This window comes from Ostrea edulis, chromosome 4 (assembly GCF_947568905.1).
Source record: "Ostrea edulis chromosome 4, xbOstEdul1.1, whole genome shotgun sequence".
Taxonomy (NCBI): Eukaryota; Metazoa; Mollusca; class Bivalvia; order Ostreida; family Ostreidae; genus Ostrea; species Ostrea edulis.
In genome coordinates this window covers 84,139,153-84,161,278 of record NC_079167.1, presented here as the reverse complement: position 1 = coordinate 84,161,278, position 22,126 = coordinate 84,139,153, and the positions used below count along the sequence as shown (strand labels likewise).

At 35.5% G+C, this 22,126-nt stretch overlaps 2 protein-coding genes across 2 annotated transcripts in view; one reads left to right on the top strand and one right to left on the bottom strand.

Moving 5' to 3' along the window:
- The window catches only part of LOC125669198 (uncharacterized), a 56,401-nt gene extending 40,975 nt beyond the window's left edge, over positions 1–15,426 (top strand). Inside the window, exons 25-33 of the mRNA XM_056161514.1 lie at positions 2,316–2,451; positions 4,603–5,245; positions 5,679–6,371; positions 8,960–9,084; positions 9,750–9,855; positions 9,957–10,164; positions 11,098–11,278; positions 12,133–12,305; positions 14,242–15,426. Coding sequence (XP_056017489.1) covers positions 2,316–2,451; positions 4,603–5,245; positions 5,679–6,371; positions 8,960–9,084; positions 9,750–9,855; positions 9,957–10,164; positions 11,098–11,278; positions 12,133–12,305; positions 14,242–14,507 — 2,531 coding nt within the window. The 3' untranslated portion in view covers positions 14,508–15,426. The remainder of the gene's footprint in view (positions 1–2,315; positions 2,452–4,602; positions 5,246–5,678; positions 6,372–8,959; positions 9,085–9,749; positions 9,856–9,956; positions 10,165–11,097; positions 11,279–12,132; positions 12,306–14,241) is intronic.
- Positions 606–3,984, bottom strand: LOC125670585 (ATP-dependent Clp protease proteolytic subunit 1, mitochondrial-like). Its single transcript, XM_048905828.2, has 5 exons — positions 3,896–3,984; positions 2,920–3,063; positions 2,311–2,595; positions 921–1,026; positions 606–783 (listed from the first exon to the last, which is right to left on the bottom strand). Exons 1-5 carry the CDS (start codon positions 3,923–3,925, stop codon positions 671–673), a joined length of 678 nt encoding a protein of 225 aa, XP_048761785.1. The 5' UTR covers positions 3,926–3,984; the 3' UTR covers positions 606–670.
- Positions 15,427–22,126: the final 6,700 nt, after the last annotated feature.

Here is a 22,126-nt window from a genome sequence, read left to right as displayed (position 1 = left end):
TCAACTGAACTGCACAGAAGTTATTTATAAAATTGTTTACATTATGTTGCAAATAAAAATGAAATTACTTGGCTTATTCAAGACCATTTTTCTTCCACTTTACACAGCAGCATCAATGTGATTTATGAATGTAATTAAGAAGTGTTGGTTTGCTTATTTTGCGCCCCATCCTAGAATTTTTTACTCTTGTAGAGACCTCACCAGTGGTAGGTCAAGTGTTACAAATTTTGACCTAAGCACGGTGGTCAAGGCTGTAGCAGTGAGGGATCTTTATCTAATAATGTGATATGGAACATTGGTTTTTTTTTTCAAGGTCATATTTGAAAGATCCATGACTTTCCCTTTTATTGCCAGGTGCTTGGTGGAAGAACAGTCTCTACCTATCGGTATGTTAAATGTGTCAGGTTTGATGTTGCATCAGAACCAAGAATTGAAACAAGGACCTCCCTGTTACAAAGCGACCTTCTTCACTACTAGGCTACTGCAAGAAGTATCTGAATGTAATTAAAGACTTGCATGTAAACAGTGGTTATAGAATTGTAGAGATAAAACAATTTCTAATGCCACAGCAGGGAATGCATATAATCAGAACACTACAGATACTGTACAGTGTAAATGCATTTATTTGTATATGAATATGGAACACATTAAACATAACTGTTCTGGAGTGCTAGGAGTCGGACGAGAGGCTGGGGACCTGTGATAATTCCTGTACGTGATCTATTAGTCCATATTCTTTGGCTTCTTGAGGAGTTAAGTACTTGTCTCGTTCCATTATTTGTTCTGAAATTTCCAATGTATCTCAATATAGATATATAGTGAGGTAATCAAATGAAATTTCTTATTCATCTGTATAACTATATACTAAAAGTTGTAATAAATCAGTACCCAGCACAAACAGCAGAATACAAACTTCTTACCTATAACATCATACGGCATATTTGTGTGATGGACATACAATTCATTCAGCCTCCGTTTCATTTTCTGTAAATGCTCTGCCTGAATCTGTATGTCTGTCACTTGTCCCTGAAAACCAGAGTAATTGCAGTGATTTTTGTGTCATCCATAAAGCTGAGATCATTTTGTCTTTCTGTCAAACTAAGGCAGACATATAGGGATCACTTTGTCTGGCATCTGCAGGCAACATGTGTTCCAGAGCACCATAATTTACATGCTTACAGATAATATTTGGTCAATATTTGAATCCATTTATGATATAAAGTTTGGGTGAAATTTAATCATAAAAATTTCATAGTCGATAATCAAAAGAACTGTATTGATCAATGTAATCAGCATTTACATGTTGTTAATAAATGTTGATTATTTTTTAGGTTATTTCTTTTTAGTTTTATGCCTGGATATGTGCAACATACACACATCTAGATATTAGTCCTAACGAATGAAATATGTTTTCTCTATCCACAAATCAAGATTGGCTTTACTTTTACGAAAGAAAAAAATCCAGACGTCTGACTTGGTTTCCCTGGGTTGGGATATTCATATGTATATATGTATCAAGTTATCAACTAATCCGAGATTCCTCTGACTGTAAACCCCGCTTTTATATTGAGACATGTGCGGGGGAGATTTAGAGAGGATTCCATATTGAAAAGTGGGAATTCCGCTAATGTTGCTGCTTTGCCTACCTTTTACAACTTTATTTTGCCAATCTAGATAGGATTCAGTTATGGGATGAGTATTCAAGTTAATCATGACTACTTTGACACCCATTGGAATTTTGTGTATTTGTGTGCTGACATCATGCGCAAAGAAATCAAATGGTTAGGAGGCGCCCTAAGTCAAGTGATGCTTCATTTGTCAGTGCAAGAGCTTTTTACATGGCAATAGCAAAGTATTAGTCATGATTAACTTGTAGAATAATCATCTGATAACTGAATCCTTGCGTCTTGGAAAGTAAACCCGCGAAATAAAGCTGTTAAAGGTAGGCAAAGCAGCAACCCACTTTCAAAATGGAGTTCACTCTGACTCTCCCTTGCACATGTCACGATATAAAAGCGAGGTTAACAGTCAGAAGAATCTCGAATTAGTTATCAACTAGTGTACAGGTGACATTCAATTATGAAAAATATAATCATTATCGAAGAGCCAAAAACAACTGACAATCGATTGTCGGCGACAATCATTTCTTCACTACTATTTATACAATTTTGCTGTGTAGCCTCTCTATTCACACTATCTGACTGTGTTACCTCTCACTTACTCGAGCACCTCCTGATGATGGATGATTTTAAATTGTATAATGTCTTCCTTTTCTACTAACAATATCTGGCTGTGTAATCTCTCACTTACCCCAGCACCTCCTGATGGCTGGTGGACCATTATAGTGGAGTTAGGAAGGGCCTTCCTCATCCCTGGGGCACCTGCCGCTAGTAAAAATGCGCCCATACTGCAGGCCTGCCCTAGGCACCAGGTCGCCACAGGAGGGGTGATGTACTGCATTGTATCATAAATCCCAAGTCCCTGAGTCACGATCCCTCCTGGAGAGTTTATGTACATGTGGATTGGTTCCTTGGAGTTCTGGAACTGAAGGAAGAGAAGCTGGGCCACCACGGCCGATGCCATGTCTTCTGTCACCTATAAAACAGAAATATTCCTCAAAATGTCAGATTCGTAACCTACTAATAGGGGTGTACCATGTGACTTACAGGTACTATTCCAAGATTTAAAGTGTCCTCTGGAACATAAAAAATTGGGGTGCCCACCATGTGGTGCAAAGGTACAACCCTGAAGATTTAAATTGCAACGCTTCATGCAAAGATTTAAGCATTTCAATGGGGCTGTTTGTGCAGTCTGGATCTAAAACTATGCTGTCTGAAATCACTGGTTGAGAAGTATTACAATGCTTATGTTATGGTTAGGAAACTTGTGTTTTCAATGCTGACTATAGTCGAGACCTACCGGACCAAACACGCACACTATCCGGCTGATTAGAAGTCTAGAGTAGATGTCATACGCTCTCTCTCCACCTTCGCCTTTCTCTATGACGATGGGGACTCGGTAAAATCGACATCCTACTGGTCGGAGTAACTGCTGACAGATGATCTGAAATGTTTAGAATCAGACTTTTATTAATCCACCTTTGACCATAGTGTCTGAATAAGACCATTTCTGAAACATGTAAAGCACAAAAGATTAGATAGACTAAAGCATAATTAAATGGTAAAATCCTGAGTTTGTTCTTTTCTTGCATAAATTTCAAACTTGAAAGAATACTTTCTATACATACATGTACGTGAGAATCAAAAAGTCTCAAACATGCATATATTATATGCTAACCCAGTGCATATTTTGAAATGTTATGTAATGCCTGTGTAGTGGTCAAATGGGTTTAGAACAGGGCTTTATATAGTTCAGTTGGTGAGCAATTAGGGGGCCCGTGTTCGAATTCCGGTCTAGTCAATGCATTCTCTCCGTTACATTTGGTGCTGTAGACCAGCCCCTACAACTGACAGGTGAAATGTCTGTCAGGGTATGAATATGTTAATTAGGTTGTAGGTTTCTCTGAGAGTAAATGACATGTTGGTGGGGAACGCTGTGGTTAACCTTGTACTGTACAATTGGTAGAGCACCCGACTTAAAATTCAAGGGGCCCGGGTTCTAATCTCGGTCTGGTTTGTTGCATTTACTCCAGTCCTTTAAATTCGACGAGGACCCTGAAATGTCTCGTCTTAATTCATCTGAGAACACTACACATACCCCCTTGAAACAACTACTTTTAAAAGGTTATGCAAATTTAAAGATTACAAAATAAAGTGTCGTGCGATGAATGAATTTTGTGAGTTCACGTAAACATTTTCGGAAGCTGAGTGGCTCTTTATCTCTGCATGTTTTTACATAGATGAAAACAATCGTGAGTTTTAAATTGATATTTTACCTTCGATGTATTTCGTATTAAAGGAAGCATGTTTTCGTCTGTCAAAATGCTTAAACGCGCGTGTTACGATTTTCTGTTTCACTTCCGGCAAAAAACGCGCGTGTAACAGACAATCTTTCATCTCGGCAACCCTCCGAAATGTTTTGAAGTTTGCAGGTGGAACATTGAATAACATCTCTATAGCACAATGTAAGCATTTAGTATTTATATATTTAGATTCTTTAAATCAATTAAGTTGGAGATATATTAAATGAAAATGTGTTAGCACATTGAATATGTATGGTTGCTAGGGTCGCTTGCAGGTGCTTGATTGTTTACAAAATAATTTCCCACTGAATTTCAAACAACAAGCTAAATATAACAATGTTTTTAAAAAAAGTCCGGTCTTTGTTGACTTTTGTTATGAGAATTACTCCGAGTACAATTTATTGCCAATGTAATTAAAAATTAGCTGTTCTGAATCCGCTACCAGAGGCGTTAGTGGATTGAAAACAGCCAATTTTAATTAGATTAAGTTCACTACTGACTGTTGATTTATGTATATCTTCATGGCAGCTGGTTCGTTGAAAGTCCAACTCAGCCATCATATATTTACATATCATATATTCAACATTTTTCCTCTTGCTGCATGTTGCATGACATGATTGTAATAAGTGCCCATGCAGCACATGATTGGGAGGATTAAATTCTCTTTTGTATAAATGTAGGATGACAGAGTCCTTGCACAGTGAGTCGGGGGTTGACCGACAGAACATAATGCGTTTGAGGATCAATAGAATAGCTCTGGTGCAGGAACTAAGATCTGAACACATAATCAACTATTTACTGCAGACAGGCCTAATATCGGAGTTCGACCGTGAACGCATAGACAAAGGGACAACACCAGCAGATAAATCAAGGCGACTTGTGGACATTATAACAACCAAAACACATGTACCAGACTGGTATAACATATTTCGACAATCAATCTTGTCACCTGAGGATGCCAATGCCGAGACAAAGAAGCGATATCGGTCGCTGGTGGAGTTCCTCGACAATACCGTCATCCACCGCCCAATGTCTCAGTCTTCAAAGTTCAGCATGAATAGCTCCATAAATTCATTAAAACTGCCTCGCTATGAACCACTGCCAGAAATCTCCAAATCGGAACAGCAGAAGAGCAGGGGAACGAATTACAAGAGGAGGACAGAGGAGGAAGAACTGATGATGGAAAAAGGAGCCAGGGACAATGCTCCTGAGAAAGACGACAAGGTTTCGCTCAGCCATGACAAGCCACAGACCATGACGCTGGTCAAGGGCTTTTTCCAACAGTGGGTAGCAACACCAGACAACTTCCGATCACTTCTACAGGTTTGGAGACGATGTTGTTGAATCTTCAAGTCTAATAGATATTCAAGAACTATAATGAATGTATGCCTTGCCTCTGTGTTTAGCTGATTTTTATAGATAAATTACTTTGTACACAGAGTGTGGTTTTCATTTACATACTGTACTGATATACCAACAACAATACTTATAAGATATCGATGTAACAATTTACAGATTCATTGACTACTTTCTTGATTTGTAGTCAAAAGTTCTTTGAAAAATTTGGGTCATGTGTTATAGGTTTTAAAGAAGAAAGTTAACTAGAATACTTTAATGTAATCGTAACTAAGTTTAGATTCAAATAGTACTCATAGGGTTCAAGAAAATTGCAATTAGGTTTTAACACAAGCTAGATTCACCATTTTTGCTATAATTTTTTCAATACATATGTTTCAATATTTCCTTTGTTCTACAGGTTCCTGAGGATCTGTTTAGAGAACTGGAGAACTCACAAGACAAATTTGACAAAGCTCAGCTTGAACAAGAGAGACTAGTGTTTGAGAAGGTCAGAAAACTTGAAATCATTGCAGTATTAGCCAGAAGAAAACAGCTCCCAGATGGGTTTGAACTCTGCATGTGTGAAGCGGTACATGATGTTTTACTTGACACAAAAAATCACCACATGTATTTCAAATATCTGAGGATGTTAGAAAGATCTGATGTTGACCTTTTGATCGACATTGTGCAATCATTTGGTTCGGTTTTGGAGGGAATGGACATCAGTCGAGTTGGATCAGACGCCACTCAGTCAGCCATGAAGATCGGCTTCGCTCTCCTGGATTTCCTTGGTAAATACGGCTATTTCCAACAAGCAGAGGGAATCATGACAATTCTGTTGGCCGTACTGAACCTTTCTCACAACATCGACTCATGGGTGACCAAATACAAAGGCTTCATCAAACTAATGCATTTTAGGAACCTAAATTACGACTTTAGGAAGACTCAGAATGCTTATGGCTTGGTGAATGAGATGGAATGGCAGATTTCCATGATGTCGTTTGGTCAGGATATTCTGGATAAGACTGCGTTCTATGTGGAGATGTCCACCCTAATGTTGGAGTATGGATCGGCCAATGCTTCCTTTGGATGGGTTCAGAAAGCTATCAAGGTTAGATTTTGTTTTATTAGTGTAAAAGACAGAAAACACTTCTGAATTACACTAACAGGTTTTGTGTGTGTTGGGCCTTTAGGGATGGAACTGTAAAAGATAGAAAACACTTTTTGTAAGGGGGGGTGGGGTGGGGTGGAAGTATAGAGGACAGAGAGCACCTCTAAATTACAGTTTTAGGCTTTTTTGGGGAGAAAGAGGACGTGTTGTTTAATGTTGAAACTGTAGAAGACAGAGAACACTTTTAAGTTTTTGAGAAAGGCAGAATGCTAATTTAAGTCTTTTAATGAAGAGAAATTTACTATGTTTTACTTGTACTTTTAAAAGATGCATCTATAAGGATTAATAAATCTTTTTTAATGTATAAAATTCTTATATTCCTTTAAATTGTTAATCGATCATGTTTAATATAATTGATAATTTGTTGCTATGGAAATGTATGAATCTGATTTTCTTTTCACTAAGAGACAATCTCACAGAAACCAAATACTGTTACTTAATTAAAGGGAGGAAATTGCTGTAATTAATGGTGATAAATTATTCCTTGTCTGTTCTAATAACATTAATAATGGAAACAATAATTAAGGAAACCTGCAGTCCATTCTATCTAGTCTTTCTCCAGGATAAGGAATCACACTGTACTTGCATTTTAAATGAACAAGCTTGTTTCTATTACAATTCCTATAATGCGAATTCACATATGGAACTAGTGCAAAAAATGCACACAAAGGATATGTTGTTAATAGTGATTTAAATTCAAGACTTAAGTTAATCCCCCCAACATTTTATAGCTCAGTGTGAAGGGCTGACTGGAAAATCCTATTCCATATATAAAATAACATGAATTGATTTCCTTTATTTCATGTCGTGAATTATTGTGGATTAATAAATTCACTATTTATGTTTCTGTGAATTCATCCTCTCTGTAGATAGTTTTAATTCCTATTCAAGAATTTCCCATCAAATTAAGATAATCAGGACTACTTCAGCACTTTTTAGGGCCCACTTCATTCTTTCTTGAACAAAATAGTGTACATTTTCAAGGTCTGTATGACTGAAGCACAACTCTATATGTAAGTATTGAACTCGCAACCTGTGTAAAATCATTATACCACTGTACCTTCAGTTCAGTGCTCGCAACAAAATTTATTGCATCTCTCTAAATCAAAATATTGATGGAGAAGGCAAAGTAAAGTAAAATAATGAAAATACAGTGAAACCTGTCTAATCTGACATACTGTATATACTCGCCTATAAGTCGGTCCGCCTATAAGTCGGTTGTATTTTTTAAGGTTATTTTGTAGGAATTTGCCATTGACCCGCTTATAAGTCGGTACAAATTTTTGTCAGAATCGGTTGACAATTTCAAGTCAATGCTCTAGTGTTTTTACCTATGTTTCAAAAAATATTTTGAGAAATTAATAATTATGAGGTGCTTAATATCCAAGCCATATCTGTTTGGAGTTTAAACACAACCTTGATCTATTATGGACAATGATCCCTTGTTTACCTATGCAATTATGGTCTCCTAATTACCAGTACCTGACATCATGTTTACTTAGTGGCACAAGCCTCACAGTTATTGTGGGGTTCCAGTATAATTCAATGTATCAACAATAGAGTTTTTAAGGGTCAAGAATGATGATCTAAATTATCTGTTAACAAATATTCAATCTTTTATGAAATATATTTCAGCCGGTATACATATGAATATTTCAATATTAAATCGGTTTCGTAATTCAATTTTACCGATAAACGATAGATTAGTTGAATTGAAAGTATTAGTTATTGGTATGTAAATAATTTTTAACAAGATAAAAATATGTAAATACTTGTACTTTATACATAATTTTGAAATACATAAACAATACAATATGTCTAGATATTTGTGAACAATAATCATTTGTGTGGTAGTCCATGATAATCATCGGAGTTGTTTAAAAAACACTACATTATGCCGCCTAGAAAAATACCAATCTTCTTAGGACGCGCCTATAAGTCGGACATAGAGTTTTGGACCAAAAATTGACTCCCGAAAATCCGACTTATAGCCGAGTATATACGGTACACTGGAAGACAAATTTTTGTCAGAATACACAGTGTGTTGGAATAAACTGTGTAACAAACAATGAAAATATGAAATTGAGAAAGGAGAACTGGAATATCCTGTGAAACGGACTATACAGGTGTCAGATTATGCAGTTTTCACTGTATACATAGGTGTTGGATTAGGCAGTTTTCATTATATACACAGGTGTCAGACTAGGCAGTTTCCATTGTTCACATGTGTCAGATTAAGCAGTTTTCACTGTATACACAGGTGTCAGATTAATCAGTTTTTTTCTGTATACACAGATGTTGGATTAGGCAGTTTTCTCTGTTCACTGGTGACAGATTAGACAGTTTTCACTGTATACACAAGTGTCGGATTAGGCAGTTTTTGCTGTGTACATAGGTGTCAGATTAGGCAATTTTCACTGTAGTTATGAATGGTTTGTAGGTCTGGATCCAAAATGGATTTAAATCTTTAGGGGATTTTGTAATGTAGCTCTGTGTATGATTTGATTAATGAATCCTCTCCCCCACAGAGCATGAGTCAGGAGTCTCCAGAAGATGTTGTGAATACACTTTGTGCTGGAGTGATGACTTACTGTGCTCGATGGAGCGTGAAGAGGGCAGAGACTTTGGCCATTCAAGCAGTGCAGCAGGCCAAGTATGTCAATATCTAATCTTATATGTCGTTTTGTGTAAAAACTACATATCCTTTTCCATGTCACATCACATATCAACCAGAGACTCCAGTATCAGCTAGGGACTGAAATGTGAAGGCTTGATATTGATGAAGGGTCGATGTGGAACGTGATGTGGAAAAGGGTGTATTTAATCATGTTCATTACATTAGTAATGAAAATTTATCAATGGAAAAATTTAATAAACAGATTCAAAGAAATATACAAAACTCAATCTGAAAAATTCTATAATGTAATGAATAAAACATGAAAATTATATTTTGATGTAACATTGAAAAGGTCTGATATATTATACGGTAATCAGAATTGAGTATGATGAGGTAAGCTGCAATTTTCCAAATTGGAAAAACTCTTAGAGGTTCCACAAAGGATGTATTATGAATCCATTAAAAACCCAGAGAGGTTTTGCAAGGGGTGTATTGTTAATCTGTGATGCATGGATTTAGCCTTGTGTGTCTTATGGAGTACATTGTAATTACCAGACACAATTTAAGCATTATAATGTCACTCAAGATGCATACAGAAAATTTTATTAATGACTAAGCATGTAAGAAACGTCTCCCTTTTTGTATCCGTATTGGAGAGGAACTGCCTGGGTCACTCTGATTTTTTTACCTGTACTGTGTAGACACCACTTTGGGACCAGCCACCCTCTGTACATCAAGGCCCTTCTCCACTTCTGTCACTTTTCCAGCGAGTTCAAACAGGACAAACAGGGACTGCAGATCGCCAGGGTAGGTTTATTTAACTGCTTGATTCTGCTCTACCACTGGAAATAGAGATGTGATCTTGTATACATCCGACTTTAGCTCATTAAATGTGTTGTTCACTGCAGTACACTTTGAGGACTGCCCAGAAAACGTATAACTGCGAGACGATCGATGTGGCCCTGGCTCACAGGGCTGTTTGTAAGGCCCTGCTAGTCCTTCAGGACTTTGAGGACCTGGCTTACTACCACCATGCCACCGAGGCCTTAAGGATTGCTCGAAGTCAGCTCCCTGACCAGTACCACGGAATGATGGCCATGTTCCTTCACACCTCAGGTCAGTGTCAGCCTGGCTGATTGCTTATTACAGATGTTCATCTAATGACGGAATAACCATGTAGATATTAGAAACACGAGATAATACTATGAGATGCATCTTAGCACTGAAGGAATAACTGTGTAGATATTAGGTGTAAGAGGTACATTACTGTACAAATAACTGTAGATATTGGGTGTAAGAGGTACATTACTGTACAAATAACTGTGTAGATATTGGGTGTAAGAGGTACATTACTGTACAAATAACTGTAGATATTGGGTGTAAGAGGTACATTACTGTACAAATAACTGTGTAGATATTGGGTGTAAGAGGTACATTACTGTACAAATAACTGTAGATATTGGGTGTAAGAGGTACATTACTGTACAAATAACTGTGTAGATATTGGGTGTAAGAGGTACATTACTGTACAAATAACTGTAGATATTGGGTGTAAGAGGTACATTACTGTACAAATAACTGTAGATATTGGGTGTAAGAGGTACATTACTGTACAAATAACTGTAGATATTGGGTGTAAGAGGTACATTACTGTACAAATAACTGTAGATATTGGGTGTAAGAGGTACATTACTGTACAAATAACTGTAGATATTGGGTGTAAGAGGTACATTACTGTACAAATAACTGTCTAGATATTGGGTGTAAGAGGTGATACTTTGAGGTTCATTACTGTACAATTATTGTCTAGATATTGGGTTTATAATAAGATATCTCAATTGAGCACATATGATAATTTATCAGAATTATCACATGCTGAGTCTAAGCATCTCTTTCACAAGGCAATGAATTGTTCAAAATGACAACATGTAGATATACATGTAGTTATCTAGAGCGGAAAGGTTTATGATGATGTAAATATGTTTATGTAAAGGAAGGTGATGACTCTTGTCCATTTGCATAATTAACGCATCACTGTTTCTTGTGTAGCCTCAGCACTCCAGTGGAAGGCACTGCATTCTTCTAAAGAGGCCCAGGACATGACACTGAAACAAGCTGAGATGGAGGCCAAACAGGGTTTAATGGTTGCCTCATCCACGTACGGAGAAATCAGTCTCCGGACATCACAGATGTGTCTGCTGCTGGGTCAGATCTACTCCAAAATGGATCAGTAAGATATCAGATATCTAAAACCAGATTTACTCCATATCGTTAAATAGATCTAGTCCAAAATATCAGATATTATCAATAAGTCTTTTCCATATCAGTAAATAGATCTAGTTCAAAATATCAGATATTATCAATTAAGTATTCTCCATATCGGTAAATAGATCTAATTCAAAATATCATATACATGTATCATCAATTAAGTTTTCTCCATATCGGTAAATAGATCTAGTTCAAAATATCAGATATCATCAATTAAGTCTTCTCCATATCAGTAAATAGATCTAGTTCAAAATATCAGATATCATCAATTAAGTTTTCTCCATATCGGTAAATAGATCTAGTTCAAAATATCAGATATCATCAATTAAGTTTTCTCCATATCGGTAAAGAGATCTAGTTCAAAATGAGCCATTGAGATATCAGATATCCATACACAGGTCTGCTCCATATCAGATATTTTAAACAGATCAAGTCCAATATGGACCAGGAAGATTAGAAATCAGTAAACAGGTCTACTCCATATCATTAAACAGATCTGCTTTATAATCCATTAGTATGATAGATAGACAATATTTTTAAACAAATCTACTTCATAATCCGTCAATATGATTTTCAACAGATCTACTTCAAAATATTAGTAACCAGGTCTACTATTGGATGAGTAAGATTTTAGTTTTCCACAAATAGGTCCATTTCAGAGTTGACCAGTAAACTTTCAGACATAGCAGACATAGATAAACCAGGACTTTATGATGAACTACCTTGTAGTTATGCACATATTAGACTTGATTTGGCATACACGAGTTTCACAACAGTAAAGTTGGTGAGGATTGATGTAATTGAATTTTGTTTTAGAACCCAGCAGGCAGAGGAGATGTTGAAGAGGAGTGTCCTGTACATGAAGCTCTGTCAGCCCAGTTACAGCTTCTTCCTGATGTTAGCCAACGCTACCCTGGGAACATTCTTCAAGGTCATGGACAAACCAAGGGAGGCTATCCAATTCCTGCAGCAAGTGGTCAATGCACCGGGTAACTCTCTCTCTGTGTCTCTCTTTCTCTTATCAATCCAAGGTACATATATACTTTAAACCAACTTTTATTCTCGTGCAAGAAAATTTTGCGTGATTAGTGAGAACCTCATTGGCACGAATATTTATCATTGCGAACCGGTCCTTGAATATCTGTCATCTGTAATGAAAAAGGCTCAATTGTGAAAATTACACACTGCGAACCAGTTTACCACAGGTGAATCACGAAATAAAGTAGCCACAAATAAGAGTTGGTTTACAGTATTCATATTATGTACAAGTGCATTGTATGTGCCCTCTCCCCCTCTCTCTCTCTCTTTGTAATATTGGACATTGAACAAGATTTTGTCACTGCATATTGTGTATTTTTCACGTTATTAGAAATACTACAGTCTACTAGTATTCTTGTATACAGTCATTTTGAAATGAAAAAAAAAATGCTTTAAAAACTTTTATTTTCTGTCCAAAAATTACCACAGACAATACGATACTTCACTTCAAATGCCATTTTATTTTGGGGAAAAAGAGGGGGGGGGGGTTGAAATTTGTGGTTTGCATACTCATGATTTTGTCGCACGAATTAGCATTTGAAAAATGTACATTTCCAATCTCAGATACATCACTTGAATGTTTCCATCCATAAGGAGCTGAATTAGGCCCAAGCAATTTATACATGTTGTCCTTTATTGTCTCTGAAATATGTGAAATATCTGCTAGCTCATACAAATGCATAAAGCAATATTTTCACATAACCAATTAAACATAATAAGTTATTTGTACAGTAAATGTACCTAAATGCTTCATACATTATGTGCAGTTCATTCAATAAGCATGGAGTGTGCGTTTGAAATTCAAGTTTTTCTGGATGTCTGTCCAAATATTGTGTATGCTTTTCCATTTGTCAGACTGTGGTAGTGTGGAGTGCTTTTCCTTTTGTAAGACTGTGGAGTGCTTTTCCTTTGTCAGATTGTGGAGTGTATTTAAGTGTATGCATTTTATTAGATCACCTGAGTAAACTCAGTGACCTATTGCAATTGGCCTGCGTACGCCGTTGTCTGTCGTGCGTTGACAATTGAACATTTTCAACTTCTTGATAACCGCCATTCCAATTCCTTTCAAATTTGGTATGAAGCATCTTTGGGACAAGGAACATAAATTTTAAATTTCAGGACTCCTGCACCTCCAGGGCCTTAGGGGCAGGGCAATAACTGCCAAAAATTGATTTATTATTAAAAAAATTCTTCTCTACAACTGCATATCTTTAAGAAAAACTAAATGCAATGATATAGAGCAGGAAGGCCTCTACCAAAATTGTAGCTTTCATGACCCCGGGGGTAGAGGTTCTGACTCCAGGGCGAGGCCAAACTTGGTATGTGCAAAACATGTAAATGCATGGTTTCTGATTTAATGCTACTGATACTAGATTGAAGGAATAGGTAGTCCTTTACCAAAACTGTAAATTTCATGATCCAAGGAGGTAAGGGTTTTGTTTCAGAGTGGAGTCAAAATAATTATAGTGATTATTGATTTGAAGGACTTCTTTAAGTTTGCTGATACAGTATAAAAACTAAATGCATATATAGGAATAGCAGAAAATGATGTACAAAAAATGGTGAATTTCACAACCCTGGGGTTTTGAATCTAGGATGGGTCCAAATTAGTCATATCGTTTAATATTAATACATGTATCCTATTATATAAAGCCTTTCATCAGTATATATGCTCTTTTGAGGGCAGTGAAGTTTTAAGAACACACCTCATTTTATACTGTTGCTGAATATTAGGATTTAGCTTAGATATTCAGAGCAGGAATTTTTTTCTAGATTTTATAGCCCTTGGGAATATAGTGATACTTTTAGCTAATACTCAGGTGACCGATAAGGCCTGTGGGCCTCTTGTTTTATTGATTCTAAGTGTATGTTTTTTTATTTTACTAGACTGTGGAGTGTATTTGAAGTGGGTCCATGTCTGCTTTGACACATTGATTGCCACACTACAATCACTGAACCGGAACAAAGAGAGTGACCAGTGTCAGATCCAGTTGTCCAAGTGGCTCCGTGACAACCCAAAACACGACACCACCGTCACGCTCCAACAACTTCAGGAGGAACCGCCAAGTGTTGAAAAGTTCAAGGATGAGTTTAATGTGTGGGAGAAAAAGGGCAAGGCCATCATGAGTCTCTTAAAGAAAGCGAAGGATTAGAGACTGCAGCAATCATCATCTTACCAAGCATTGACTGGTTTACTATTAACCTATCAATCACTTGTAAGGAATTTGATTATTGACTTGTAACCCATGCTAATGAATAATGAACTTTAAACTGATCTGAAATGTGATTCTATATCAGTGAATCTTTTAGTGTTGAAAAATGTACAGATATGAAAATAAAACAACTTACTACAGGAATTTCTGCATGAAGGTGATGACATATATTGTATGTGTATTTATCTTAGCAGGATTCCTATTTTAACATCTTTGACTCAAAAGCAATCACTCTGATTTATTTAAACTATGAAATTATCGCTATCATACTCAGAAAAAACCTGTAAATCATGATTACTCCAAATAGTGTATCTGCGCTGACCGAGTCGAATTTTATATATGTTAAGATAAGTACACTTTCATATACCGTGCAAACTAATGAGAGCAGTTTGGCATGATCATGTGACCAGCATGCTGTTAATTATGAAGTTTTGAGTTCAGATGAACATTTGATAAGAACCTTACTTTAATGAAAGTCTAAGTTTGTTTCATGATCCAAGAATCCGATGTTTGAGTCTGAGGAAAGTTTCACTCTGTTGAGTGTTCTTTATTATGTTGCTTTCTGTTCAAATCAGATTTATCTGTGTGTTTCTACGATATTTACTGATATTAAAATGGCAGATTTAAAATACCATTACAATGTATATCTTTGTTACAATGTCAATTTACAACAGCATTGTGATGTCATTCTATCCGTCCATTTGTTTCGTCAATATTTGTTCTGTTGCTATAGTAACAGATTTTGTACCTAGCTGAGCAACAGTTGTTTCCTGTAATATAATGTGACCACGTCATTTGTCATGATGTTGTTCTAATTAAAAACTTTCTTTGAAGAATAATAAAATTTCCCTGACCAAAATATGATTGTGTGGAGAGGACTGATATCAACAATACTGAATCAAAATCTGTAGTTTAGAGATTGTAAAAATTATGCATACTTCACCATGACAGTTGTACAAGCACGTAGCAGTGTTTTGGGGGCAGGAGTTGAGTTCACTTTTCAGCTATCTCAGAATAAGTCTTGGCAAGCTGGAAAACCGTAAACAATTTAATTCAACTCAAAATCCAATTCCTAATGAGGTTGGTGTGTGTGGAGGTAAGGGGGGGGGGTGTAATCCTTCAGTACATGAATTCAATTCCTCAGCTCAAACTTATCTTTCCACTACCCTTTACCACTGCCATAAAAATGTGGTTGTTGGATGATGACCAGCCGGTGATCCCCCCCCCCCTTTTTTTTTTTTGCTCACCTGAGCTTAAAGCTCAAGTGATCAAGCTATTGTGATCACCCATTGTCTGTCTCTGTAAACTTTTCACATTTTCATCTTCTCCAGAACCATTTGGCTTGTTAATTTCAATCAAACTTGGTACACATCATCCATGGGTGAAGAGGATTCAAGTTTGTTCAAATGAAGGGCCATGCCCCCTTCAAAGGGGAGATAAATGCAAAAATAGGGTGTGGTCAATTAAAAATCTTCTCGAGAACCATTGGACCAGAAAAGTTCAAAGGAGTATAGCTCACTTGGTATGCAATTTCGCCTATATAAATACTTATTTCTTGAATATCATTTTTTTTACAAATATTCTGCTATACAATGTCAGTTTATACTTCTGTTTACCCAAATTACTTAATAAAAATATCTATATGTTGATAGTATCTTTATTTGATAAGCATAAACATCACCGTGATTATATAGAGTATATAGTAGATGTAACGTAATGGGCATACAAAATTGCAAATTGTTACAAAAGGCCACCCTAAACCAGAAATAAAACACTGAAATAGTTTTACTTGAGTATGACTGTACATAAGTCCATTTGAGGAAATTTGGTTTAAGGTGGCCCTCTTGTTGAAAATGGATAAAATATGAAAAAATCGTTCTCAAAATTTACCTTGAGATATAGCAGCCTGTCAAACGTTAAACCTTTAAACTTACATGCCTGGGTGGCCTAGTGGTTTAGGTGCTCAGTAATTTAACATTTAAACCATACATTCCGAGTTAAAGTCCAATATTTTCCCAATCTTTTTTTTTTTTTTTTTGCTTTTCATATTTTGGGGTCGTGTTTTTGAGTTATAAATGTGATACAATATAACAAATATTAATCATTTTCATCATAACTTCCAATATTTGCAAGTTACGACTTATAGTAAAGGAATTTATTTCGAGATCACTGTAGTTCCGTTTGTTTACACTAACATGTTCCTGTGTGCACATGATTTTCAAACCGTAATGTCACAGGCTGACGAAAACCTAAACAAATACTACAAGAAAAAGGACACAAATACACAGCATGTAATAAGTAAAAATAGGTCAAGGGAGGAAAAGAACTATTATACAGTTTGACTTCTCAAAAGTAAATATAAAAACTCATGTACCAACTGTCATATGATATTTAGGCAAAGTTAAACACTCGAATTATCAACCAACGGCAAATGAACTGATGAAATCTATTAAAGGTGCTGCAGTCATGTCAGAAAAAGACAGTCAGTTAAGTAATGTCATATGTAAAAGGGTTGTTGTGTAATATGAATCCACCTATGAAAATATTGACATACTGTTCATCATATTCCAAATAGGAAAATGGTTTATTGATTTAAGAACGACTCATATAAATGTCAGTAATGCTAAACTGTGGCAGTTATTTATCTTGGTTAACGAAACAAAAGATGTTGGACTTATATTTATATATAACACGCCAGTCTATTTTTGGAAACCGGTGTTTTTCCTTTAGATTTCTGAGTTGGCCGTTTCGTCAGCAAATGCGCTATACCTCTTTACATGAAAGTTTCCTGACATAGGCTTAGTGCAGATTCAGATTTGTTGAAATCATTGCCCTGCCACAATAGGAGATCAAAGTTTTATATGTAGGGAAAATCCACTGGGTCTGAAAAGTTCTACATGAAAGCTTCCTGAGTCATAATGCAGATTCAAGTTTGTTCAAATTATGGTCCTCGTGCATGGCTAGGGGTGGGGCCACAATAGGGAATCATAGTTTTACATTTGTCATGAGTATTTAGGGAAAATCTCATGAACCACTGGTCCAGAAAAGTTGAAATTTACATGAAAACTGCCCAACATATATCAGATTCAAGTTTGTTCAAATCATGGCCCCAATAGGGGATCAAAGTTTTAACATTTGAGTATAAAGGGAAAATCTTCTAAAAAACCAAATAGTTCAAATTTGCATGAAAGCTTCCAAACATAGAGTAGATTCAAATTTGTGCAATTCATGGTCCCTGGGTGTAGGGTTTGGCCACAATGGGGGATCAAAGTGTTATACTGATATTTGGGGAAAATCTTTAAAAATATATGTATCTCTTGAACTATTTAAGCCAGCTAGGGCTTTCATATTTTGTATATACATTTTTTATGGAAAGACATTTCATGTGATGCAATGGTGTGTGATCTTGAGACTTTGACCTGGAAGTTTAACCTACTTGTAATGAAAATCTGACCTATACAATATGTCCTGAACCATTTAATTAAGGTAGATTGATTGATTGTATATTGTTTAATGTGCCTCTAGAGAATTTTTCATTCACTTGGGGGCATCACCATTGCCGGTTAAGGGCTGCAAAATTTAGGCCTATGCTTGGTGATTACAGCCCTTGAGAACTTTCAATGGGAGGCATCTTTATCATGCCACACCTACTGTGACATGGGATCTTGGTTTTTGCAATCTCATCCGAAGGACCACCCAATTTAGTCGCCTTTTACGACAAGCAAGGGGTACTGAGGACCTATTCTAACCCGAATCCCCAGGGGTCTTTCATATCTTGAATATATATATTTCTTATGGCAAAACCTTTCATTTTCATAACATGATTTGTGATCTTGAACTCGGGAGTTTGACCTACTTTTAAGAAATCATAACTAAAATATTCAGAACTATTTTGGATGGGAATTTCATATTTTGTATATACATGTAGATTCTTTATGGCAAGACTTTGTACACAATGGCATTTGATCTTTTTACCCTGGAGTTTGACCTACTTTTTAAACAAGAGACCCACAGGCCTTGACATGAGTTTCATAGACCTGTCAGGGAGTCTCATATTTGCATTTTAAAAGCCTCAATATGGAGTCTAAAATGTGCATTATGATATTAATAAATATACATGCACGCTATTCCCATTCAATTACAATAGAAGGAAACATGAAGTTTGAAGTAATTTTGGTTGACAGCTGTATCATCTCCTCTAAATATGTATTCATCTTTCAATGAAATCAGGAAAAAAAAATGAATATACCCTATGATCATTTTTGCTCTCCCCTCCTCCTGGAATCAGTGGCCTGCCCCAGGAATCATGAAATTTCCAATTTAAGTAGACAGCTACAACATACATACAGTTTATTGCTACAAACCTACAATGCACAGTAAATTAAAGTAGATTTCTAAAATAGAACACAGGTTTACTATAATATGGTCAAGTTAGCTCCCACCCCAAGTCTCAACTGACCTGACTTAATATAGGCCATGGAGGATATTGTCATAATCATTATACGCAAAAATAATTCTCACAATACATAACACTAAAAGGATTCATGCTGCGGAAGTAGAGAAAAAGATTTTCTAAGATTAAATACATTTTCACTATATAGCCATATTGGCTCTGCCCCAAGTCTGAACCCTGCATTTAGCTTTTCATGCACATGTGCGGTTATGAAGAAGATTTTTGAAAATTGGTCAATTTTTGGCAGTTTTTGCTCCACTCCTAAGGCCCCGGCCAGCAGAGCAGGATTCTTGAAATTAACAATCTATGTTCTCCTTGTCCCAAAGATTTTAACTTTTTATTTAAACACTAGATTTTAAAAAGATTGGAATGGTAGTTATCTTTTTTTAAGCATCTGTATATTTCACAATACAAATATGCATAACAATTAAAATATAGAATCGATACAGACTTTTCTATTGAGAAAGAGAGAGAGAGTTATGAAAAGATTAGGTTCCATTTGTTCCATTGGGTATCAAATATTTCCTTATCACCATTTTTGCAATGTACATGTATGAATTTTGTGTTTTGTTAATTAAAGAGTTTTAAGTAAACAATGCAAAACAAAGGCTCAAAGATTTCTCGGTACATCTTGCTGTATAAATGTAGTACTTCAACCTTTAAGGAGAAGAGTATTTTGAATTAACCCCTGTTTATATCAAGGATACCCAAGATACACAATTTCCTGGTAAAAACTCATTCAAAGTTTGCTTTATCTTTTACATAAAGTTCAAATTCAGTTCAACATAGTCACATTCCTACAGTACATATTCTATTGTTTCTTCTTAATGACAAAAGGTACACATTTTAGAGGATACCTTTTTGATTTTAAACAAAAATGAATTTGTTGCTAGATCGGGCTTTGTTAATTATTTTGCAATGAAACCACTGGAGTTTGCAATCTTTAGTTATTTTGAAAGGTAGTTTGTGGATATTTTTCCATTCCCCGTTATCTATGATCTAAAAGCTCAATCCATCTTATTGTACCTGTTGTCACTGAGGAGGTTTTATTTTTAAAATAGAATTTGGATTTCTTACACTTCAGTACATTGTAAATATTTGTTCTAATAAATGAATATGGTAACTTTTCAAACTTACTGATTCTACCCGACTTAATTTTTAATACAAGAATCTTTCTTGTATATTCCAAGAGTCAATCTTCACATTCGGATAGAAAGCCCAAAATGTACCATCTTCCTTAATATCATTGACTGTATCCGACACCAATGTCAAATAATTGTTTATCATAGAATGTTTTCCCCACCAATGTGGATCACAGAGTTATAAAATAAAGAGACATATAGACTGTGTACAAGTGTTCTGTATCTCAATCCATGCCAATCCAAAATTTGTTCTTATTAATAATGACTTCAAAAGTATATTAATTGATGTATTCAATGAAAGGTGAAGATTCAATCTCCCAAAGGATGTGAATTTAGTTAGATTAAAATTAGGTAGGAAATTGCCTATTTAGTCCCTATTTGTAGAGATGTAAGATATGCCTTATCCAAAACAATTTCATGATGAACGATTTTAAATTTTCATTTTAAGACCACCTTACATCCTCTTTTACTCCATGAGTTGGACCAATCCATAAATGAGGAGAATATCTTTTCTAATTCTTTACAATAAGTAATGTATGGCAAGCCCTTTTACTATTTATTCATAAAATAAGATAAAAGAGAGATATTATATTGGTTAAAGTGATATCTCTGTAAGTTAGAGAGATATCTTTTTACGCTAGGGAAATATCTCTGTAACCAAAAGAGATATCTCTTTAAACAAATGATATACCTCTTTACGCTTGGGAGATATCTCTTTTTCTTTGAGAGATATCTCTCAAAGCTAGAGAGATATCTCTCAGAGAGAAAGAGATATCTCTCTAGCATAAAGAGATATCTCTCTATCGATGTAAAAAGAGATATCTCTTCAAGTTAGAGAGATATCTCTTTAAATTTTCAAAAAGAGATATCTCTTTAATCTAAAGAGATATCTTTTTAGATTTTCGCCCCGGCGATCATAATTACTTCTCCCTGTTGCATTGTCATTGAAATGATGTAACCCTATTTTTAACCAAGCAAAATACTTCTAGTGTACAAATGGTGGGAAAGGTTGAAGAGGTGGTTGGGGTAACATTGTCAAGTTTCCGAGAGGCAAAATCTAGTCTAGCTCGCATATTTCATCAATTTATTGTCTTTATTTTTGTTACCTGTACATGTATACATTTCACATGCGGTAAAAGCAAAATCTTCCCACGGGATTGCAGCCATCAGGGTGTTGCTAAAACACCGAACGGAAAACGAAACGGAATGGAATTTAAGAATCAAAATGATTAATGTATAAGATAACGGTAAAAATCGGTGGGGGGGGGGGGGGGGGGGATTCATTTTGATTAAAATCAACAATTTGGGAATTGTTTACAACAATTTTCTCTTTAAATTTTGTATCATAAATTGATTAAGTGAATTTAGTTAAACGTTAGTATAAGAATTTACAAGACATTTTACAAGAATTTTCGAAATTTTGGCAATGACAGAGGTGTTAGCGTTAGTGTAAGAGATATCTCTAAAAGTAAAAGAGACATCTCTCTAAATGAAAGAGACTTCTCTCTAAGTGAAAGAGATATCTCTCTAAGAGAAAGAGATATCTCTCTAAGTGAAAGAGATATTTCTTATTTAGAGAGATATCTCTTAAGATTAAGAGATATCTCTCATTTTAAAGAGATATCTCTTTAAAATAAGAGATATCTCTTTAATTTAAAGAGATATCTTATTTTTCGAATAAATTGTAAAAGGGTTTGCCATAGTAATGGATATATCTATGGCAAACCCTTTTACTATTTATTAAAAAAAACAAGATATCTCTTTCAATAAGAGAGATATCTTTTTACACTAGAGAGATATCTCTATTGGTTGTAGAGATATCTCTGTAAATTAGAGAGATATCTTTCTATGTTAGGGAGATATTTCTTTAACCAAAAGAGATATCTCTTTAAACAAAAGAGATATCTCTTTAAACAAAAGAGACATATGTATCTTTTTACATTGATAAAGATATATCTCTTAAA